The following is a 25,451-nucleotide window of genomic DNA, read 5'->3' as shown; positions in this document are numbered from 1 at the left end:
CAATATTATAAAAAGTCTATTAATGAGTATGGTTTTACAAGACATCCAGTGATTGACAGACGATACATTTTTCAGGCTGGATCAGCGAAACTCCAGGAATTGGAGGCAGATCAGCAGCACAATTTATATTCACTCTGTCTGCCACATTGACCTGTCATTTTGCATTTAGGGAAAAGGTTTTAATGTGAAACTGAAGACCGCCATAACCATGCAGGTCTCGGGTGCAGAATACAAGAAAGGAAAATGGATTCCTCCTACTGCAGCTAGGATCTGCTCAGTTAAGCTGCTCGGAGTACCCAATTCATCAATACCAGAGAAGTGCTGCCACTGTTTCCCAACACTAGCTGCATGGAATTACACAAGGCACTGTCAATGTCATCATCGATGAGAGAAATATTAGCCAAGGCGCTAAAAGAACACAGGGCTTGGCTGGAGTCTAAATAGCCTTGAAGAGTTACACACACAATCACCTTCTTGCATCACATACTGTACAGCTCAAGCACAGTGCTTTGTGCTTGTAGCCAAACTGGGCTCTTTGATGTACAGAACACCTACAGTACAATACCGTGTTGCACATTACACAACACACACAAGAAAAAACAAAAATATGTAGAGTATTCTTAACTTCATTGATGATTGTTTTAAACTGGATGGTCACTTCATGTTAGCATTTCATTGTACCATATACTGTACCTGAATATGAGTATAGTGACATTAAACTTGAACTTGAATGTTGCTTGAACTATCACTACAGTTGAAAGCAAAAAATGTCCCAATTTTCAACCACAGGCATTTTTCAATTAAGTCAACTTCATCCTGTCTGCTGTATTTTTTTACATTTGTCTTATTGGCTTTATCACTGTTCTTTGATTTTAAGCAGTTGTGCATATTTTTTATTTCTCCTGGAAATGAAATTCTTCTGAAGAAGGGACTATGGTCTATGCATTACATATATATATATACTAGCCAAGCCTTTCTAGTTGCACACAGCAACAGAAATAATGATAAAACAAGCTTGTCTTCTAAAATGATCTCCACATTTTTGAGCTGTCCAATTAGCAATAAATAACCCATGTTGCTGAACCAGATACCCTGGCTAATTTCAAGAAAATATAGGATAAAACCCTCGGACCAATAATTTCCAACCATTTGCAGCCATATCACCCTGCAACTCAGGCAGCCCACTGAAGCTCAGCAGGTGTGAGCCTGGATGGGGACCTCCTGGGAAAGCTAAGATTGCTCCTGGAAGACGTGTTAGTGGGGCCAGTAGGGGGCGCTCACCCTGAGGTCTGTGTGGGTCCTAATGCCCCAGTATAGTGACGGGGACACTGTGCTGTAAAAAGGCCCCATCTTTCAGAGGAGATGTAAAACCGAGGCCCTGACCAGGGTGTTTCTTGAAAACAGTAGGGTGTTATCCCAGTGTCCTGGCCAAATATCCCCCTGGCCTTTACCAATCATGGCCTCCTAATAATCCCCATCTCTGAACTGGCTTCATTACTCTGCTCTTGTCCCAGTGAGAGCTGGTGTGTGGGGAGCGTACTGGTGGACTATGGCTGCTGGCGCATCATCCAGATGAGGCTGCACACTGGTGGTGGTGGAGGGGATCCTGTAAAGTGCTTTGAGTGCTATATAAGGTAAAAGTGCTACATAAGTGTAAGCAATTAATTAATTCTTATGGGCTTCTGATGATGGAGGGGTGGTTCTTTTAAAAGTAGGCTTAGTTCCAAAGAGTACACACATTTCTATATAGGCAGTTTGGGTTTTTGAAGTTTTATTATTCTCTTAAATTATCTTATTTCTATGATACAGATATTTGCACACATTCCAGGTATTCATAGTTTTTATTCAAAGAGTTTTCTTCCATTTTTTGCACTTGCAGAGAATCTAAAAGCATTTAGGTTAAAAGGGCATAATAGCTGATCCTGTTCTGGACAACAAAAGCTAAAAATCTTTCAACTTAAAATTGTTCACTTTGGTATAAGAAGACTTAACTTTAACACTCTCTCGTGTAGTTAAGGGTAATAATGTATGTGTGCATAATGGTAGCATGTAGAGTTTTTTTTTCAGGAATATATGGTATTATCCATGCCTCTCACACTTACGTATAGCTGAGAGCCAGCCCCAGCGACATCTACCCCTGTTCTCTCTCTATCTCCAGCAGCCTTCACTTTCTTGTCACAGTGAAGAGAGATCTGAAATCCTGTCTCTGCCACTCATTGTCGGCGAGATCTGCATCATGCTTTTTTTCCTTTGAAGAACCTATAGTATACTGTATGCCCATTCACTCCACACTAGATGTGGAGGAAAATTCCCATTAGTAGTGCTACCGTTTCAACATAACAAGGAACATATTTATTTCGTCCTGTTTTGGTTTTTTTACATTTCCCCTTCCAAATTCTTGCCCTGCAGCAGTTCTGCGATGTGGTCTCTGATTAATTAATACACTATCTTTCTGAAACATACTGTGTGGACCAGGTAAACAAACAACTGTGTGATTTAAATACAAAATAAAGATATATATTTAAAGTGATCCACATTTTTTGCTACACTACATCAAGCCATGCCCAATTAAAAAATATTACCACAAGATTACCGCTTACAAGAATACCTGAGGTTACACTTCTATCTCCTTTTTTGACAGTTAATTCCTACCTTCATGATAAACATCGTTCATTACACTATAATTGTGTGTCAGAAATATCTTTCAAAATTCAACTCTAGTCACTCTAGTAAGTAGCACATAATGTTCCAGGTGAATTAACAGAGTTCAGATAAAGGTGACAGGACTTGATTGTGTTGCCAAAGTTTAGAGCTGAGCAATTTAAATGTAAAACCATTTTTAGCAAAAAGAGAGGAACCATAATCTACTATGTACCCAGTTTGCTTTTGTGTATTGTTTGACGTGCAAAAGCGGTATTTTATCAGCAATCACTAATATTTCAGTCACACTTTCCACAAGGGAAATTGACTTAAAATAGTGATTCATGTTGCACAACAATGAGCAATATCAGAAGGTGTGAGTGGGTCAACATTTCTTGCTCTTTTCATTTGGATACTGAAATGTCAAATGATTCAGAACCAATTTGCATTTGCTAACCCACTAAAGGTGAATTAAACTGAACTCAATACACGTTAAGAATGTAAAATGGTGAATAATAAAGAGGGATCATTTAGCTCAACATCAGGAGAGCCCTGAGCACAGGGAGCAACTTTAGGTGGCAGCAGAGAAATCTCTAACCCTGGTCCTGGAGAGCTCCAGTCCAGCAGGTCTCCAATGTGTGAAGAGTGGGACTGTAGCCGAGCAAATGTGAATGAAATTTCACGTCAAGTAGCGTGATTTAAAGGAAAAAGTTATCAAAATGAATTGGATTTACAGTGAAGACGAAGACCTAGAGAGCTGGTGTGTCTCCATAATCTCTTCTGTTTTGCAGAGGAGCAAAAACGGGCTCAGTGCTCTGTGCAAATCGAGACCGTGTGAAACTCTGCTGCTTCGCTCTGCGGCCTCTGGCATGGTGGGCTCACCCCCTGCCTACGGAGGGCGTGGTGTGTGCTCGGACACCAGCAGCAGCCGGCATCGATGCCTGGCCTTCACACATCACATGGCCAGCTCGGCAGGTTTGGTCAATTAATCAAGAGATCGTTTGGGACCAAACCCAAAAACGTGCAAGTGCCCTTCAGGTGCTCAAGCACCGGAGTTCTCTGCACAGATCACTTCCTCAATCGATCAATAACACACGGGTGCATGCTAATCTTCAGACACGAGTGACCTACTGTATAAGACTAACTGGACTGAAGCCCTCCAGGACCAGGGTTAGAGACCGCTGATGTCGACTTTCGTCGAGCTCTCAAAAGAGTTTTATAAACCGCTTTCTCGCATTCATTTCCCTTTCTGTGGCATCAAAAAAGAAAAGATTTCCCTCTGCAGGCCTGACCCAAGCTCTCGCCCCCATGCAGCCATGGAAATCATGTCCTCTGACTCTGCTGTGTGTGTGCCGGGTCGATGACGTACTGATGAGAGGGTAGGCATGGACTCAGCAGGCGGGTTTCCACTGCCGAGGTGTTTCACAGCAGCGGCCCCAGTCCGTGCAGCTGTATAACTGTGCCCCCCCCTCCCCCGTTCGCTCATCGCCATGGGAACCGGGGCGAGCCGCTGAGCCCACAACGTCCATCTTTCTATTGGAAAAGTCCTGGGATGTGAGAAACAACCCAACTGCAGATTTGCTGGATGAGCAGTCAAGAAGATATTAAGATATAAAGATTCTGAACAGACCCACTGACTTTCAGATTGTAATACTTATATTTTAATTCATCTTTAGTGGTGCCCTGCTTTGGTTGCCCTGCCTTTTTTCCAGTTTAAACCGATTTCGTTTTGAGTGCAAGCCTGTGTTTCACGAGTATACAGTATTAGGTACAGTTTATAATTGGCACCATTGCTGAATTTCTGTCTGTAAGACTTACCAATCCACAAATACAAGAAGCCGGAGTCAATATTCCTGCTGAACCTGGTCAGAAAGTGTCAACATAGTTACTACAGTTGTGAAACTGAATTTTATCCAATCTAATTTCGCCAAAAAATCTGCAGAGAAAATCAAATTTTAGCCCTCTGTGGCCGAGCTTTAACACAGGGGGCATGACACTCTGACAGAACACATGAAAGCCTTATTTGTAACAAGCAGCTTTTTTATTTTTAAAAAGCTCATTTTCTGGTTTGTGATGTGGGCCAGCTCATGACAGTAATTGTGTGAAATGCTGCTGCTCTCTCAGGAACACAAAGCTCCTCTACATAGCAAGCATGCAATCACATTTCCAATTAGGAGCTGTGCACTTACTGTACAAACGCCATCAGAATCAACCCATATAACAGAAGATATTAACATTGCAATTTATAGCACAGGTGATTCTCCCTGTGGGCACCTCAAACATGTATTTGTGATCATCCTGGTTTATGCACATACAGTACTGTACCCTTTAGAGATCCCCTGGTGCTGCAAAATGCTGAAACAAAATACACACCTGGCCAGACCTAAGGAAGACAAGAGTTGCCAGTTCATTGCACACATTCCTTATTCGCTTTATTTAAAAGGCTTGCGCTCTCACACATTGAAGCAGGGCAAATACATGTAAATACGGAAGAATCCCAGTGGTCAACAAAATCATCCACTCGTTCTGCTTTTTAGAGGTTTTGTGCTACAGTAAATGGAGAGATAATACTAACCCAACACAGAATACAGAACCCAAAGCAATTGAACGAAACACATCTTCCACTAAAAACAATTCTATTATTTTGCAGGAGATCATTTCCAGACATGCACTGCATTGTGTTATCAGGCCCTACTTCCATAACAAAGTAAAAAATTGAAGTGCCCACTCACCGTGGGCTGTCGACAGGTGAAAAATAAAAAAAAACAATGCGACTACTCACCGACGAGCACCAGAGATGAGAAAGCTACAGATGTGAGGGGCAGGATCGATGGGAATGATGAAATTCCTCAACGAGAGGCAGTACAACAGACAGATCACTTTTACTGTTGATTTGTGTAGAACATCATGAACAAACAAAAACAAAGGGCAAATTTCAAAATATGAACATGAAACAAAGAGCATAACCATTATTAAACCACGAAGAAACTGACTCCTCATTCAATCTAATTAAAATAAAAGCTTAATTTTTCAGCTGCTACAGACTGCAGGTTTAATAACAGTTAAACACTAAGGCAAGGCTACTGCCAGACTTTTTTTCATTTGATTAGATGAGCCAAAAACATCTGCCAGTTCCTTTGTACTGATGAGGCAGCAGTAAAGGAGCTGTGATTTTAACCATGACTGTTATTATGGTCATAGAAATTATGTCGCAGGACAAAACTTTCACAGATACGCGCCTGCAATGTGTTCTGGGAAGCAATGCGTTGCAACGTTGCCCAGGCAGTGCGGAGGCTCTGTGGCTCAGGATCTGCACCTTGTGGCTGGAAGGTTGCTGGTTTGTATCCCGCAGCTGGCAGAGGAATCCTACTCCGTTGGGCCCCTGAGCAAGGCCCTTCACCCCAGCTGCTCCAGGGGCGCCGTATAAATGGCTGACCCTGCGCTCTGACCCCCAGCTTCTCTCCCCGTACGTGTGTCTCATGGAGAGCAAGCTGGGGTATGTGAAAAGACAAATTCCTAATACAAGAAATTGTATAGGGCCAATAAAGTGATCTTATCTTATCTGGGAGACAGGACAAGGTGTTTCATAAGGTGGTTCATAAACAGATTGCCATAATGCATGGTAATGGCGACCTACAGGAAGAACTTGGAGAGCAATCCCTCCATGAGCAGAGACTGGATTTCTCATTGCCTTCACATCTGCACAGCCTGAGGTCTTCAAGTAATTTGTATGAGCGGTTACAGAGATCCAGTAGGAACTTATTGTAGTGTTTACTGACCCAACCCAACTCAGCCTAACTAAAAGTTAAAGTGGAAGAGCAAGCCAGCTAATTCAGGTAGTATCATAAAAAAAACAACCCACAGCCTGTGTTTTGCTACACACTGTCTCATTCGTAATCCACACACATGCAACTGAAGGTAATGAGGTTCAGCATAGCGTGGACATTGCTTTTCTTCCACCTTACAACGGCGTCTGCACAAGCTCCCATTTAGTCACTCTTGCAGTATGAGGGAAAGTTTAACCACGAAGAGTTTAACGTTGCAACAATTCTCTGCCAGGGTCCCACCGGCACGTGTAAACTCGGTTACTTGGAAGATGAGAAATGAGCCCACAGGGGCCAAGTCAGGATATGCAGGACAGTCCAAATCATTTGAATGATTTTTTTATGGTTTTAGACTTCCAGAAACATGAACGCTTTACATAAGCTTGCAGGAGTTATTTAATCAGACCATTCAACCAAGAGACACCATTTTACAGAGATGGGGGTTGGTGCACAGAGCTCTAAACAGTTCACCAGGCATTTAGAACATGGGCTCATTAACATCCTTTAACAAGAAAAAAACTAAAGAAAATTATGGACAGGAGTTGGGATTGCGACTTTTCAGATGCACTGGCTAAAAGACCAGAAGAAAACGGAGGCCAACTATGTAAAAGCCCCCAATTCCAGCTGGGTTTCAAGAGACTGTGCTTATATCTGTTGAGGCACAATACAAGCAAGAGGAAAAGGTACAGTACGTCACGTAAAAAATAATCCAAGGACTGGAAAGCAAGTAAAGATGTACAATCTGCCACTTTCTTTGGTTATCTTCTGTTAAATTTATTGATGGGGTTTACTGAATGAAATAATTCCCTGCTCTAGATTTCCTGGGGTTAGGGTTAAGGGCAGGAGCACAACACCAGACCTACTTACCAAACTGAAAGCCCAGATTGCTCTAGTCCTTCATGGCTCCAGTCAGAACTCAAAAATGCAAAGGAGACAGCACCAGAGGCACCAAAGCACCTTCAACCCGTCAGGTATTTCTCACTAACAGCACAGTTTTTCAATTACTGCTGCATATCATGCGGTATGCCAGAACATCTGCCCTTTACCATCACATCAGTTTGCACACTGTGTAGTGGATGTTTTAGCACATCTGGAGAAAAGTCAGATGTTAGCTGACAGCCAGTGATCTGCCTGGCAAATGCCTGTGAGACAGTCAAAATGAGAAACCCTAAAAGGATGAAGCCCAAAGAGGTTCCAACACACATTAAATGAAATGACATTTTGTGTGGACTCTCATCTGTGGATTTGAAAGAGTTCCCATTTTTATTTTGACAGGTATTTTAGCTTTTCTCTGTGTGCAGTGTTGCACACCATCAATGTACAAGGTCATGTCTCCTTGGACCTTTAAACGACAGTATTCACCTTGACGTTTTTTAATCCAACTCCAGATGTACTACTGTGCGTTTTGACCACTATGACAGCAACGAGAGGCATCATTTTTATCTTTGTTACAATAAAGATTAAAACCTGCTTACTGTAACAACCACCTCAGGATCCATTTATTATAACACCACAGTCAAACACTTGAATATAATGGTGTTTACTGTAGTCAATACACGCCTACTTAAACACAATCTCCCCTTTTTCCTTTCCCCACATTTTATTTCCCCTGCAAAGCTGTAGATTTTTTTAAAGGCATTTTAGCATGTAAAAATAATGAATAGATGAATACAGAATATACTGCATGCAGTACATTTAGCAAATTGAAGCATTTCAGTATAATAATGTTTTGTTGGAATTAATGAAGCAGGAGACTTGCATGGAGAATGCCTAGAGAGACTACAGAATGTTTGGTACAGGCTTCAATAATACATAAAGATAACAGAAGTAATAATTTCTTGCATTGAATAAGGCACTTTTTTATCCAGAAAGATTCCCAAAGCTCATTGCAGGTGGGAGGAAGCTCACTTACACCATTGAAATGCAGTTTCCACCACGGTGATATTCAGCATCCACAATATACAGTATGACCAGGTAGAGAAGTGACAAATTACTGCACCATTTGAACCGAGTGGGAAATTTAGACTGACTAAGCCCAGAGTGGAAATTAAGCAGTTACCAAGGTTAACACACCTACTGTACAGTGCTTGTGCATAGTGCCGTGGGCTCTTCATGACCAAGTAATCAGGATCTCAGTTTACTGGCGCATCCAAAGGACTGCTCCTCCCACAAGAGTGTGTCTCCCATCACTGGCTTGGAAATTCACGCACTCTTCAAGGGCAGCTGCTGATGCCCCGAAAATTATTGAGCCGCACAGGACTAGGGGAGGAAAAACCTCATTTAACTGAAAGGAAACCTCTGGGAGTCCACGACTGAGAGCTACCCCCTCCTCCAGGGTAAAAACCTTAATTGAGTAGAGGAAGGGGGGGCCGGGCGGGGCTCCGGAGGAGCAAGACAAAATAATAGACAAAACACATAAAAGAGCATGTACAACAAAAATAAACAGGGGAACAAAAAACACATAACAAACAACACACAAGAGCAAGGGGCATGCAAGCCCGGAACCAGGAGAAAAATAAAAATCATAAAAAACAGGAAACAAAAATAAAAAAAACTGCTCTCTGGGTCTAGTGTGTGGCCCGGCATTCTGTCAAGGAAGCCAGGGGCTAGCCGTGGAGAGAGACCGGCGAGACGGGAGGACCTGATGCGAAGCGGCAGGAACGGAGCAAACATGGGGATTCGCTCCGGGCTCACGGCATCGGGCAGAGTCAGGGACAAGACAAGCCCTCACGGAGCAGACGTGAGGCGAGCCTCTCGACAACCGATCCCAACGCCGAACCAGGAGGAAAGGGAGACCCGGTAATATGAAGCCCACGACAACAAGACACACCGGAAGAAGGAGTCAAGCACAGGGAAAATAGGAACAGGACAGAGCAGGAGCGCCCTCTAGATCTAGACAAGTGACGAGGTTAATGAGTATTCTTGCAACATTCTCAGCAGTTTTCCAGTTTTCCAGGTTTGTGTTCTGCGAGCCACTTTGAAGTATAAATAAATCAGTTAATTAATTTCCAGAGTTGTGTCTTTTTTTCATTTCAATGCATTTCAAGACATGACAGTTTCTTGGCTTTTAAAAAATACTGTTGGTTGACCTTATCTCTCGGGATTTCCTGAGAAATTAAAGTAGGGCAGTGCTTGCATTGTTCTATTCTGAAAACATCTCTATACATCTTTGTAAAGTAAATGTTGCGTGTTGCAATTATATCACTTCCAAATGGTCCTCTATTTATAGCCTAGCTGAACAGTTGCAAGTGCTTTCCACAAAGTCCAGTAGGCAGGACATCAGGTACACATAATTACTAATGTTGCCCATTAACTAAACATACAGATATGGTCCTGACTACTATCCAAACTGCAAACACCAGGCTTGTGCCTTGATGTGCCTTGATGTGCCTCTTTTCCCAATGATATACTGTGATTTTCTTTTCACAGAACTCCTCATAAGAAGACTGCCTGGTTAGGGGTGTAATATAAAAAAACATTAATTTTTCAGTTTTATAAACAGATTTGTAACAATTACGAGAATTAATGATTATCATTCTAAAAAAGAGTGTGCATTTCTTCCTCTTTTGAGCTTTCAAGACATCACAGAGCGCAGCTGTCTAGGAATCAAATGGTGCTGCTGAAACAGCTCTCATGTACTTATGATTTTCACTGAGTATTTAAAACTCAAGATGAGCTAAACTGCATGTCAGATGAAATATCTCAAGAGCACTGAGTGACAGTCATTTGGTTCCAGATTGCAATCTAAAAAAAACAACTGTAACAGTTTTTTTAAAAGTCATAGTGATACAGAAGCTAAAAAACTACAAAAGTGAACTTCATGCACAATTTCTAAATAACATCAACCCAAGAAGAAGAAGATTCGGCTTTACATTAAAAGGAGGAAAAGAGGAAGTGATCTATACTCTGAAACATACAGTACAATGTCTTCTTTGTCCCTGAAGAGAAGCCAACACATACACCTCTCTTGGTAGATCAGCCCTGTCACTTCAGCATCATGCACCATTTGAATTTTAAATGTGCAATTCTTCCTATACCAGCCAGGAAGATCAAATTTGTCCCTTTTTTCCCACATTTTTTTTTCTGTAACAAATGATCGGAGCGGTGCTATAATCGATTGGATCCGCTATTCGGCTGTCAGCAATAAGTGACACGACTGTCTTGGGAAAAACTATTTTCTTTAAAGCTCCACTAAGATGTTGCCAAATATTCTCGATTTAAGCAAATCCTAGCCTGTGCCGTAATAGCACCAAACTTGCTCTACTGGCCTGATTAAGATTTAGTGTTTTTCGGAGCCATGTGCAGTTTCTATTAACACAACACTGTTTTGGATGGGGTGAATCCACTGTGGACTGTGCAGCAGGTCATTAAAACAATCAATCACCATGCCTATTCAGCCACAGGGAAATTCGGAAAGGATGTTTCCAATCTGCACATAAACTAAGCAAATTCTTTATATAGTCAACAACAATAACAGAAATTGATAGTGCCATGGGTTACCGAAATAATATTGCATTCCGGGTCATTTCAATAGAATGTATCTGTTTTTGCCAGGGACATCCCTATTGGAAAAAAAAAAACACTTCAGATCTCTTTTTCGTGCAAGGAGTCTGAAATATCATTCATTTGCAGCTTGGCTTTTAAACATATAGGGCTGGATCACTGATTTAAAAGACGGGAAAATAAAAGTCATCCCAAAAGAGTTAATCCGTTTGTTCGCACCAAGAAATACTCCACTAATAAAGCTCAAGAGGAAAGAATGCAAGTGACACTTTATGCAAATAAGCCCCAAAGTCTTAAGTTTCACACTCATCAAAGCTCCCAAGATCCTATTTTTATATTATTCACTACGTGAGCTTTAGGCTTTGCCTATATCCAGGAACTTAAGCAAATCTAGTATCAGTGGACACTATCATAATCATAAGAGACAAAAACATACTACATATTTAGATACTGTATCTTCTGAATGAAATATAAGAACAAAATATCACTTTCGCATAAATCCTTCTAGGGCTTATAACCATGATTAGAAGTATTATCAAGATAAGGATATTCAGATGAGTGCTCTTCACACACAAATACCACAAGGTCCCCAATCCCCAGCAGATTTTGATATTGATCCTAAATATAATCACCACACAGCAACTTCAATATGATATAATGTCACTCTAAATTGTAGGACACTTTTGAAATTAAGCAAGGAAAAGGGACGTTCTGTCACTGAAAGTAGGGTTATTAAGCAATCAAGAATCAGCAGCAAAACTGAATGCAATTTTTGTCAGGTTTAGTTTTCTATTTCTTATACGGTTAGGAACTTGTTCAATTTGTAGCAAAAACTGATTAAGTGTTTTAGGGTTTCCCCATAACCGGAATGAAAGTTCAACATATTCAGTAGAGGAACCACTGCATACTCTCACCGTCACTACAGATTAAAATGTTCAAACATTTTTTTACAAACAGGGAAATCTACAGAACAATGAGGACCGGGGACTAACCTGTTTCAAAGTACCTGCAAATATTTCATACGAAAACTCTCTGAATAACATTCATGCAACTGTTATGCAAATATGGCAATTTAAGGTAGTAAGAAATTTAAAAGGCTTCAGTCCACCGACTGTGCTGCATGTTGATAATCCCTTTTCTGTGGTCTTGACTGCATTCATGAGAAGTATTTAAGTGTCTTCATTGCTACTGAGACTGGATTGAAGTAGAGGGGTGCTATCTGAAATTTAAACATAATTTCTAACAATATATTGGCATAATATTTCGATGTGCTAGTGTCATATTCTTAATTAACAACCGACTATTTAAAGGATAGTGGATAGATATCGGATTGCTACGACTTTAAACATTTCTTTCCAGCTGAGTGGAAGATTTCTCTTAAACACCTTTTTTATCAATAAAGGCTGACAAATGAAAACCTGCTCAGAGAACGCAGTTTATATTCCCGAGATCCAGCGAGCGCCTGGATGTGGGAGACCTGCTCGGCCTGCACTGCCGGGGCGCTTGCCTGTGTTTTCCTGCGCTCGTCGAGCGGCTCGAGAGAGAACATGATTGGGAGATGATCTATTCCACTGGCAGAGAACGCTGCCTAGTTAAGCTCTGTATTTTATTCAGTATTAATTTAGATGAGGCAGATAATATTCACAGTTCATGTAAATATGTCATCGAGCCAGTCTACGGAGGCCACTTGCTCTATTGCTTAATAAAATTATGGTTCTACGAGCGGTGTCGCTGCATCCTCTGATGAAATTTCCATTTCCTTGACAGCCATAAAACCAAGAAAAGCCTTTGCCAAAGTACTGTCCACCCTATCAAACTTAGACTTTTTTTAGCCCTTGATCAATGCAGAGCTGTGGTGTCATTATCTAGCAGACAACATGCAGTAGAAGGCGGAGCCTGAGAGCTCAAAGGCATTAAATACAGCATCTGATATGTCAAGTGCTATAGATTTAACCTGGCATTGATGTTCATTTTTATGCCTGGATTACAGTGTATGAACAGACCTACAGCTCAGGAGCGATGGTTAGGCTGCCAGAAATGCTCTTGTTGTAGTACAAACATTATAAATGGATTATCTGACACGCACCATCAATACGTTTCCTGTAGCTCCTCGCCGTGATTCTTCAGTGTAATTAAAATTAGTGAATTCAAAATGGATGTAAAGGGCAGTCCATTGCAGAGGGATTGAATGAAACCAATCCATTAAATATGAATTCTGCATTGGCTAGGGTTTTTTCCAGTGCTCCCCTGTGGTGGCGCTTTCACACGTGTTCATTAATTTTCTTTGGCTCAGTATGCTACAGCATCAAAATATCACAATTGATTTTTTTTCCCCTCTGCGTTCATTAGAGTCTACCTGCAAACTGAAAAAGATTAAACATGAGGGGGGAAAAGGCCATTTTAGAATATTGTAATTTAGCTTCTTGACTCCATTCAACATGTACAGTAAGTACAGTACACGACCAGAGCAAAACTAGCGATGGTATATTCACAGTAGGTTACTTTTTTTATAAAAGTTTTTCTTCACCTTTCCATTGTTTTTTCTTCCCCACAAAATAACAAGGGAAGCAACAGTCCAGAGGCTGTTAGTTATTAATTACTTAATTACTAATGGATTTCTACTAACTTAATTGGCTGAGCTACTTCCAAACATGACTGTCGCAAGCGTCCTGTTCGAGTGGCTCCTCAGGCGTAGTAACCTCCAGTGTCTCCGGATCTGCCTGTCTAATCCACATTGTGTGTTTTGGTGGCTTTGGATGTGTGGGGTTTAAGAAAGAGCTGCAGCCAACAAGTCTCTACTGAGGTTTCACAGGGTGTTAGTGCCGTCCACACGCCGGAGGCTAGATCGTGACTCTGATGGGGAAAAGAGGATATTGTGAAGAATTCCCAATCATGAATTGGTAACCTTGGCTTTTTTATGTGAAGAATTAAATATACAGTACTGTAGCTGCTTCACACTCGGTTCTGAAAGGCCGTGAAGAGAGCTGGAGATTTACACGAGGTGTACTGTCTTTCTGCAGGCCAATCATTCTGTTGTACCCTTCGGTGAACATACTGTATCCCAGCCACAAAGCTGGCTTTCTGTGTTCAAATCCTGTTTGTTTTTGTTTGGAAGCCCCTCCTCACAACTTTGGAATTGCCAAACCATGTGGAGAGCGCATACAGCAAAATAATTTTATTGAAAAATATCTGTTAAATTACTTTCTACCTTCCCAAACTGGGACTCACAGCCGAATCTGCTGCGTGTGTACTCTCTCTGCAAGAGGTCTGCGTTCTAATTAGTATTCCTGTCTGTGGAGGAAGAGCTGACCTCGACTCAGGCAGTGCCTAGAAATAGAAACCATAATACTGCAGCAGAGAAGTGCTATACCAACCAAAAGCCCACCTTTCGTCTTTGCTTTCTAAAAACAAAAGTTTCTATTGCAAGTGGCATGCGGATGGGTGGGTTTATCTGAACCAGAAATTAAGATATTGATGCCCTCATCGAAACGGTGTGGGTTTCCTTTTCACAGTGAACAGTTGCAGCCTGCTATACAGTCCGTCAGCCAGCGAGAGCCAGATATTGCATTAGGATGTGGAAGTGAAGGTTTTTCAGTCAGAGACGGGTGTGTTTGTAATGTATATTACATTACGCTACCTGACCAACTATCCAAAAATGTTGAGCACAAATAAAACCAAGAGGTAGTTCACCGAAATGTTGTGCAAATTCAAGCAAAGCAAAAATGATGCAGATGTATTACAAAAAGTCGGTGTCTTTTTTTTTTTAGAACAACGAACTGTGAGAGTCTCAGGCTAGGAGAAAGTCTGGCCACTGGAAGCACTGCTGGTAGTACATTCGAGACAGTAGCTTTGCACTCAGTAGGAGGAACTGCCACGTAAGAGGGATTCAGTTACACTCCACTCAAGGCTGGAGCTGTCAGACACCTGCTGAGTGGTCCCTGGGCCCTAGATATCATCACCATCCCAGATGGTCCCAAAAACGTTCAACGAGTCTCAAGTCTGGCCAGTAGGGCATCCATATTCTCATCTCCCAAGAAAGCTGTTGTTAGAAGGACCTGTGCTGTCCTGCTGGAATGTCCTCCTGTCAGGAAGAGCTGTCAGTGAGGACCCAGGACTGGATCCATGGACTGAAGTGTCATGCAGTCAGGCTGACACCAAGCACTGCAAGTGGAGGTGTGCACAGACAGACAGTCCTGCCTAGACCATCACACTTGAACATCCCCATTGATCTTAATGTAGTGTTGCAACTCTTTGATTAAGGCCTGTGTTTGATCAATGACTGTGTTTGGTTTCCAAGATAGAAACTGCTGACTGCGAACTTCCTAGATGGTGAACAACAAAGCACAGACTTGTTCCTGCACCAACAAACCAATGGTACTGAAGCATTGTTCTCTTGAACATCAGGGTACTGTATGTTGGTTCCTTTCTGTGGTTTTTTTCTTAATTTTCACAGGGCTTGGTATTCAACACGTCAAATCATCTCATCCGCGATTTAAAGCTTATGCAACAAAAATCATTCAAGTGTAACACAGTCATGAATGATCGATTCATCAAAATGACACCAAAAACAATATCCTTTAAATTTATTATTCTGAAAACATATGTGGATAAATAAGTTTCTTTTGATGCTCAGTAAATAACATTTTGACAAAACTGTGGAGAGTAAATTGAAAAGCACATTTCACAGAGGCTTGTACTGGATGCAAATGACAAATGCAACCCATTTCCATTTACAAGAATTACTGTAGGAGGTTTCAGTCTAATTATTCTTCCACCATGGAACAGGCATATCTGCTACACTTGTTTATTCCTGAATGAGAAAGCAAAAATAGTACTCTTTAGGAACGTTAAAGTTATTCACTGTTAGTGAAACTAAATCCTGAATCAAAACTTTGACCCAGCTACAAATTGCAAACTAGAAATGCATGCAGTTTTGACAGCTTGCTAGCAAGCTCCTTTACCATGAAATGCTATAATAAAGCTCAGTGGCAGTAAGCTTGTTATGCAGTGGATGTTAGTACCAACAAAAATGTACAAGAATAGATTGGTGTAAAACAACACAAGAAAAGCATGATATAAGCTTTATTTACACATTAAGGCATCCTGTTTTATTAAGGAAAAAAGCAAGCAAAATTAGTAACCAATGTAAAAAAAAATTAAGATATGCAGAATGTAATAGGCTACTTACAGCAGAATTATCCAGTAATACCATAACAGGTGAAACTAAATTGAAACAGCTGGTCTCCTGGGATGACTACAGAGTTTGAAACCCATGAGAATGTGTTAAGCATCATCTTAAGGGTTTAAGTGCTTCTTTACTGCATCTCATCATTAAACAATGTAACAAATATTGAAGCAATATTCATGGTCTACTAGTTATCAGACAAACCAGCAGAAAGAAAGCAAAAGTAGCGAACCACAAACATTTCCAGAACAACAGTATATTCTGGTAAGCCCTGCGTATTACCGGTTGAAGGAGGGACTGCACACGCCAACTCAGTGAAACCCAGGGTGATCTCTCTGATCATTTTGCTTTTGGATGACCATTGCTAAATCAAAAACTTAGAGGAAATGGCTTTTAAAATTAGGAGTAGTACATGTGAACGCGATGAACCAACCTGAAAACCAACAAGAGATTTTCTAGAAAAATCGGAGATGGTCAGGCAATAGGTCTGGTTCAGTGGGCAACACATGGCCTCCGTGATTGGACTGACAATTCACACAGTGCTGCTACTTTACTGCCTGCTTTTGGCCAGAATTAATCTTTAAGAAAAAGGCTCAAGACTGATTGAGAGCTATCCCACTGAAGTTACCCTAATTCCCCAAGCCCTTGAGGTATGTGATGAATAGACTGCCTTTAAGTTTATCTACTAAATAAACTGGTGAACAAGCAAATGAGAAATTAGTAGTTCAGGTGGGTAGCTGCGTCAGCATGCGTAGGCTGCAAAGGAACAAGTAATAGGTTAATTCCATGCTGAAAAAAAGAAGAAAGAGAACACAACGTTTCGGCCGTGGAGCCTTCTTCAGGTGTGAGAGAGACAGGGCAGTAGGCAAAGGTAAAGTAGCGGGAGAACAAAGGTTGGGAGGGAGGAGGAGTGAGAGGCGGGAGCAGGGGACAGAAAGAGAGGCCAATCAAGAGGTGTGAAGTCAGAATGGGTGCAGAGAGGTGTGAAATGAAACTTCCAATGAATGGAGAAAATTTAAAAGAACAGTAATCTGTCGTTAAGGGAAGGGAGAATGTGTGATCCTAACTGCAGAATAATTTTAGTTTCGGTGGTCTTTCTGATGTATGAGTTCGGAAAACCGTCTTTGAGAACACAGACGGAGAGATTAGTGTGGTCGTGGCCTTCAGAGGTGAAATGAGAAACAATGGGCTTGGAGAGATCTTTAATCTTCACAGCCCTGACGTGTTCTCTGAAGCGGTCTCCGAGTCTCCTTCCTGTTTCTCCAATGTAGATGGCTGGGCATTTACTGCAAGAGATACAGTAAATAAGGTTGCTGGAGGTACAAGATGCTGTCTGGGTGATCCGGAATTGTCCTGAGGGGCCTTGAATGAGTGTGGTGGTGGCTGTGTACTTGCAGGTGATACAGCGAGCTCTGTTGCAAGGGAAAGTGCCTGGTGTGGATGGTTGTTGAGGGCGGTCAAGGGAGCTGTGAACAAGGAGGTTACGCAGATTAGGTGGTCGGCGATATGAGATGATAGGGCGATCAGAAAAGAGGGCCCCAATGGAGGGATCATCCTGTAGGATGGAAAAATTCTGGTTAATGGTCCTGGGGATAGGAAGTGTGTTAGGGTGGTAAGGAAGCACCAAGGGAATGCGGTTGTTACGGCGGGAGTTCCTGATCGGGTTGATGGTCCGGGGGGTGTTTTTGGCTCGGGCAAGGGCCCTGTCAATCACACTGCTGGGATATCCTCTGTTGATAAAAAATGAGTACATTTCGAGGGCTTGAGAAATTATTCTATTTGCTCACTGGACTTATTAATTGCAAAATCTGTTTATTTCATTCAGGCAATTTCATCCCACTACGCCCGAACTCAACTGCGATACTGCTGCTCTGTTAATATCTTGAAAGGCCAACACTCATCCAGAGTGAAAGGCAGACGTCTGTCCAGTTCACTTTCTCAGAGTCCTCAGATAAATCTCAGCTGCAGTATTTCAACATGCCTTTTCGACGAAATTTGCTAGCAAACTGCAGCTCTGAATAAAAAATGACTCAGGCACTTGAAGAGGGCTTATAGTCAGCATCAGTCTAGCACACTGACAGGGTAGTGGTACCTGTATGATAACTGAAAGATAATACAAGCATTGTATCATATTACTTCCCCTGATGGTGTGTTACACCAGATAAGCATTAACAAAATCCATGATCAAATCTTAGAAGTGAACTTCTCCCAGCTTCTGGTCTAAACCCCCCCTTTAACCAACGCACACTGTGCAACCGCCTCAGTTCAAACACTCGCTTCGGGCTATCCAAAGACACGTTCTACATGACAGCTCCTCGGCAAACATGTATTAATCATATTTATTATTGTAGCGTAAGAAACTACACATTGTGATCCGAGTACCCTCTGGGCTCCCAGAGCTAATGAATTGGAAAATGTACTAAGAAGTAATCTGAGAGCCTTACAGAACCCTATACCTTACAGGGCGGTGAACTGGGGTCTCTGTACTCGCAGGTCAACTGTTGTTTTGAAATTCTTCAATAAAATATTTTAACCCATTATGTATTTGGTGTTTTACTGTGGAGCATAAATGAAAGGAGATCACATGGACCTTAACAGATAACAGTCTGTGCAAATATTAATTAAGTCAGACTGCAGTAACTACTCAGTTACATTGGGGTCATTGTAAATGTATCTGAACTTGTTTTAATCATAATACACCTTAAAACCTCACCATGGCACATCATTGTACACATCATCATAGAGTATGACATAGCTGCTGGACAGATCAATATTACACAGGGATTTGAGATGTCCTCTAACGTAAGGTATGAGACACGTTTCAAGTAGGCAGCTGCGTCAGCATGCGTAGGCTGCAAAGGAACAAGTAAAGGTTTATTCCTGCTGAAAAGAGAAGAAAAGAAACAACGTTTCAGCTGTGGAGCCGCCATCTCTTCTCTTGAGGAGTCCTCTCTTTCTTACACTTGAAGAAGGCACCACAGCCGAAACGTTGTGTTTCTTTTCTTCTCTTTTCAGCAGGGAATAAACCTTTACATGTGAAATGTGCCACATGCACACCACTGTTCTCACTGACAGCCTAGATGACCACTATCATAAATTTCTCTCTCTATGCAACAGATATCACTCTAAGCACATGAGTTCTTGAAAGACTTCATCCAACTTATGAGATAAGTCATGAGATCAGAACACAGTAAGATTTTGAACTAAATGTTTCAGGGCCACTATGTATACTGGTTTAATAAAGAGTACTAGTAACACTTAGGACATCTGTAAGCCAGTGAGCATGCATTTAATTGAGCAGCAGTGCAAACGCAGGATCTCTGGTAAAATCATGACAGTTTTTTAGATCAGGGAGAGCGCTGTAAGTGGTTTTAAGATGAACAGATAACACCGATATGACTTTACAGTCTCTGCCAAGAGGGTTCAATTTATGCTGAAGTACTCAACCGCACACTGCCTCTCCCACACCAGATATTCCTGCACCAAGAAAGCTCTACTTTTAGACCCCCATCGTTCAGGGTCAATAACAACGTCCCAGTCAAGAAAGAAAACAAGGGTTGAATTTTGATTGTGATTTCATTCAAAAAAAGAAGGATCACAAAAACACGCCAGCAGGCATCAGTTTATCTTTGCTCAAACTTTACTGCTGGTTACCTCTCTCAGCCTTTGCTGCTGCTGCTTGCACCTCTGGCCAAGCCAACACCCACACCCAGATGCTCTTGTGGAAGACATTATCCAAATGCCAATTGAGTAAGTTATAACACAGACGTTTCAGGATAGCCCTGGATCCACAAGTGCATGTGGCAATGAACTACTCCAGAGAAAAAAAATAAAATTGTAAAGAAAAGCCTCCTGTGAAAATGAAAAACAGATACATACAGTAACATCTTGTTTTTTACAGCTTGCACTGAAACAGTGCCACATGGCTGTCACAAGTCCTTGCAGGATCAGGTATCGGACCAGATGAAAAATGGATCATAAGCTCAGTAAGAAAAAGCTGATCACTCTTAATAAATTTGATGGTGGTGCTCGGGATTTTAAATTTGAATGGTTAGTGCAGTGGCATTCAATGTCTTTGATGAGAAAAACATTCAAAGCATTCTCCTTAGGCTAACCTGGGCTTAGGAGCATGTACAGTAATACTGCCTATAACTTTGGTAACTCATTAACAGCTGGTTTACATGTCTTATGAAAGTGGTACTGTAAGTGAATAGTAATTGTTCTATTGTACTGTACCTTTCTAGGATAGATTTGCAGTGGCTATTGTTTGAATTGTTTTACAGATTCAATTACAGAATGTGTGGCTCAAAGCTCTCATGGAAATTCCTGCAGCTGGTGATGTGTCTTCTCATACGGAAGCCATTCTCAGCTTCTCCTAAAGTATGAACTCAGCTGTGGTCCAGAAATCCCAGCCAACATTTGTCATATGTTGCATTTTGCATACTGGCTGTCTTTCCAGAATAAAGGAAATTAATTTCTAAAATAAATGTATCACCAGCTTTTATAAGTATTCTATTAAGTGCTTAATGAACGGTGTATGAAGGGCATGTTTTTTTACCACCTGAGGAATTATGTAATTACAGACTTGGCATGTTGCTAATACCTAGTTTCACTGCTCTAATGGGAAAAGAGATGTGAGGATTTCGAGATGATACAGAAATTGTTTCATCTTTAACATGCACGTCTGTGTGACCTATAGAGAGAGTATTGTAACGCTTACGGCCGACAGGCGCTGTGTAAGAGCCGGCGTACCAGAGCGGGTGACGTCACCGCCCTTCCCTGTGATAGCAGGACCACAGCTACTGGGCTGTGGAGAGATCTCTCTTTGGCTCACGGGGCTAGGTCGCTGCAGAGAGACGCGGAAGTCCCGGGTTCGAGCCCCGGACGGTGCAGGGGCCGACCTGATGCGGCAAGGGCGCCCGCCCGAGCCCCCGTTGCGTTACATTGGTGTCAGAAGTGGGATGGGATAGCCCTTCGCCGGGGACGGCGATTTAAGCGGGGGAGAGTGTAACGCTTACGGCCGACAGGCGCTGTGTAAGAGCCGGCGTACCAGAGCGGGTGACGTCACCGCCCTTCCCTGTGATAGCAGGACCACAGCTACTGGGCTGTGGAGAGATCTCTCTTTGGCTCACGGGGCTAGGTCGCTGCAGAGAGACGCGGAAGTCCCGGGTTCGAGCCCCGGACGGTGCAGGGGCCGACCTGATGCGGCAAGGGCGCCCGCCCGAGCCCCCGTTGCGTTACAGTATCAAGGCGTATGTGCTGTATTTTGTTTCCAATCCCAATAAACCATTTGCCTACCAGGTGCAATTAAAATGGTGGCTCTAGCTAAAATGTGCTGGTACTTTACTTTCATTAATGCTGTTGCTGTGTTTTCGGATGTTGCCCATGAAAAGCGAACCTTTAACTTAATAAAGCAGACTGGTCCAAAAGACACATCCCACCTGTAGATACATGAATATTTTCCTTTTTATTCACATTGAACATATCTGGTACTGTATATAAATTAGTAAATACATTGCATCAAGCTGTTAGGTCTTTTCCTCTTTGCATACACTGTATGTTTGAAAAATATGCACACCGAGGATTGTGTCTTTGTAATCAATCAGATGTTCGTGTATCAAATCTCAGGCGGAGCTTCTCAATAACAATTCTATTCCTCTCAGCAAACACCGTGCCTACCAATACCTGTGACAAGCCAGCCGGACGAGATCTGGGGCGAATAGGTAAAACTGTCGACAACGTTAGAAGTTTTACAAGATCATAAACAGCGATATATCCTTATTTTAACAGCGACAGAAATAAATCCAGAAAAACGCAAGACTGAGGTGAAGCACCGCACCGTCTGTGGTGAACGTCCAGTTTTCAGTCGTGGTGTCACTTCACGAAGAAGCCTTGCTTCAGATAGGTTTTGTGTTGTTTAGCTGTAACATAACCACTTTGTTCGTCTCTCATATTCAACAGATAAAGACAAAATCTTTGCAATTCCTTTATTATTGTCACCATCACCTGCGTGGTATTCGATATTAATTTCTGCAATGTAATTTGTGATTTTTTTTAAAATTAGATATTTTATCATCAAATTTCTACCGTGATAAAATACTCAATACTGCAAAGCCACTGGTATCAGAGTGCAAAAAAATATTTTTACTTATAGCACCATGTTTTAAACAGTGTTGACAGAAAAGCTAAAAATATTCCAAGTCCTTTAACGGTTATTAAAATGACGTAACTTTTCAGCCACCAGCTTTAAATAAATCACTGATGTCGAGGAACCAAGGCATCTGACTTCTCCTTTGCTGTATAATATGGCTTCTAATAATGCAATTAAAACGAAAATATACAGTAAATGTATTAAACCATAACTAAATATATTGCAATAAGCACGTAATGTGTATGTTCCGTAATCGTCTTTAGAGGGTACAAGTATTTTAAATGCATTGTATCAAGACCGAGATGTACTTTAATAGACAACGCCACAATTAATGAAGTGGAATTCATATTCTGTTAGCTTCGAATTTAAAATGCCTCCGAAGATGAGTGGATATTAATAGACTACACCCAAAGTCTAAGTTTAATTGACTTCCAGCTGTAGAGAACAGCGAAAAACCTCTTAGTTCGTCTGTGATGAAACAACTTTAAACCGGGCATTGTTCCAATATCCTTTTTTTTTCCGAGCAACCCGATACAAAATGAAGATTTATACAATGAAGGCATTAAATCCATCCTAAACCAAAGTAAGGCATACCCCAAGTCAATATGTGCTTATTTGTTAACGAAAAGGTTAATGCGTCGACCAGATATTTGTATACTATTTTGTCAGGAAAAGGTAAGCATAAAAAAAACATACAAAAAGCGCATTATCTCTGCTAAAAAAGGGGGGGGCAGACAGCTTGTTTCGGTCGAAGTTGGGAGGCAAATTCTGCATGCAATATACATTTGAGAAGGAAGAGAAGTGGGATCAAAGGCACGGCGGATCTGTAGAAACCGCGGGACGAGCGCTCTCCATCACCACTGATCTGTTTCATAAGGATTCCGTGCGTGGAATAGCAAAACCAATCCTTAATATCCTCATTAGCGGCACTTAAACTTGCAACGTTCTATGTATTTTTAATTAACCCTGACAGCAATGCTCTGTAGGTCTTGAAAAAAGACCTGCTTTCTTTTCTGTTTCGACCTTGTGTATTTACTACTGTATGTACTTGTACTATTGATTAGTGCTTATTTGCTATTACTAATGAACGGGTTATTTTAGCAAAAAAGAAAAGAACACGTTTGGTCAGAAAACCCCCCAACACACGACAATCACCATTTTTTTAAGCAATCGTTTAGAAAAAAAAGATCAGCGCTGCGCAAGCACACATTTGACAGCGGTATCGACCAACTTCAGAAAAAAATAAACAACTGTGCAACGCCTTTTAATGTTTTAAATGGTTGCAGATTAAAGGAACACGTTGTATTCAACGGGATCCCAACCAAGTTTGATACAATCCTGTTCTACAGCCAAAACACTCACATTATTCGACTAAAACACAGTAATCGTTTGCATCCCGTACAGGATAGAACTACTAGGAACTGACAGCAGTCCCACTCGAATCACGTAGACGATATACTGTATGTAGACTGTTTGTAACTATGTATACGATGTACTGTACTGTCTTTACAGTACGCTCTGCTGTGCATTTCCCGATTTCAGACTCAGTGTCTTCGGTACCTACCTTCAGAGCTTCGATGTCCAAGGATGTTGATCGGTCCATTAAGAGGAGATTGAATTATAAAGTAAGTAAGTTGCAAAATCTAGACTTGTAGTTTCCGACCCGAACTCAGCCCAGTCCTCCAGCCCTCGGCAGCCTTTCTCAGTGTCATTCCCACGGATCACGCCTCCACTGGTTAAAAATAATAACCAAAACAATTCACTTGAACTTCTTAATTATGAATGGGCAGGTGTTCTCTCCGTTAACCAGATCGCTTGCCAGCCTAATTAAACCAGCAAATTCCATCGATGTGAGATCATGTCGTCTCCTGCAAATATAAGAGCTAGCGACCAGCAAATTGCTGCATCCTCTGAAAACCCAGTGTCTTGGACAGCTTCATGCGGCAAATTTAAGAAAAATGTGTCGAGGCTGAATACCGGTGCCGGTTATATCTGCCTTTCCGAATCCTGATCATTAATATATTAGAACATTTCAATTTCTGATCAGTTGCAGGCAAAGCCAATGATCAATTCGCTTCTCTTGCTGAGCAGAACCCTCGCCTGTGCACTACCTCGGCAATGAAGTGGGATTCTGTAGTTGTGTCGATAAAAGTCTGGAAGGACTCTCTCCTCCCATGAAGAATATACCGAGAGAGTTGAAGGTGGATAATTCTGGCGGCGCAGAGATTTTCCCCCGTCTTGTTGTACTGTCATTCACCACCAGGTGAGACTGACTGCCTGCCTGCCTCCGCTCCAACCGTCTTTCTCACAAAACAGAAATTTTTTTCCGGCTCTCCAAAAGCAAACTGCCCTTGCTCACCAGCTGCTCCCCTGGGTCCTAACGCCGGGTCAGACCCCGTGCGGCTGTGTGGCAGGCTGATTGCCCGCTGCTCGGCTAATCAAGATGCCTCTTCACTCCGGAGAAGGAAGGCGCGCACGCTGCCAGCCGACTGCCGGGGAAGCCCCAGTCCTGGAGTCCCGTGTTCGTTCGTTCGGGTTTCGTAGCAAATGAGGTCTAAGCCACTTCATTGAACCAATTATTGGCTAAAGACAACAAATGAAGCATTTTGTGCCCAGGTCCTAAGCAGGTGTTGTCTTGTTTGAAGCTCTCCAGTTCCCGTGCTGTCCTTTACTGTAAGCTCTGAGCTCTAGGGCTGGCCAGTTTATATTCATGACAAGGGGACATCAGTATCCAATTTTATTAACTTTCAGACTGCATGCAGATTTTTCTGTTTTTTTGTGGTTCTTGAGGTTTGCTTTTGAGGGTCTCAGTTGGCCAATGCATTGGTTTTTTTTTAAAAAAAAAGATTATGCCAGCTGTGCTCCTAGGCTCTTAATTTAACTCATAACCACACGATTTTTTTTGTATTGAAACATCCTCAGAGCTTGAAACTGTTCTGAGCTCCTTGGCTGTGACTTTGGGTTACCTTTGAAAATTTAATTGATGTTCACAGTTTTTGAACTGCCAGGTATTTTTTTTTCTTACAAAAAGAAAACCCGAACAGCCTATTTGCAAAAGTATTTGTTGAATGCAGACTGTATGGCAGTGACTGAGGAAAACAGATGGAGTCAAAGCACAGGTGAGGACTCTGAAGAGTCGTCTGGACTC

At 41.8% G+C, this 25,451-nt stretch overlaps 1 protein-coding gene across 1 annotated transcript in view; it reads right to left on the bottom strand.

Moving 5' to 3' along the window:
* LOC102684917 (zeta-sarcoglycan) overlaps positions 1 to 25,009 on the bottom strand; it is a 212,021-nt gene extending 187,012 nt beyond the window's left edge. The window contains exon 1 of the mRNA XM_006629983.3: positions 23,868 to 25,009. Coding sequence (XP_006630046.2) covers positions 23,868 to 23,906 — 39 coding nt within the window. The 5' untranslated portion in view covers positions 23,907 to 25,009. The remainder of the gene's footprint in view (positions 1 to 23,867) is intronic.
* Between the last annotated feature and the right edge of the window lie 442 nt (positions 25,010 to 25,451).

This window comes from Lepisosteus oculatus, chromosome 1 (assembly GCF_040954835.1).
Source record: "Lepisosteus oculatus isolate fLepOcu1 chromosome 1, fLepOcu1.hap2, whole genome shotgun sequence".
Classification (NCBI taxonomy): Eukaryota; Metazoa; Chordata; class Actinopteri; order Semionotiformes; family Lepisosteidae; genus Lepisosteus; species Lepisosteus oculatus.
Note: the sequence above shows the minus strand (reverse complement) of the source record. Positions and strands in the feature narration are given on the sequence as shown.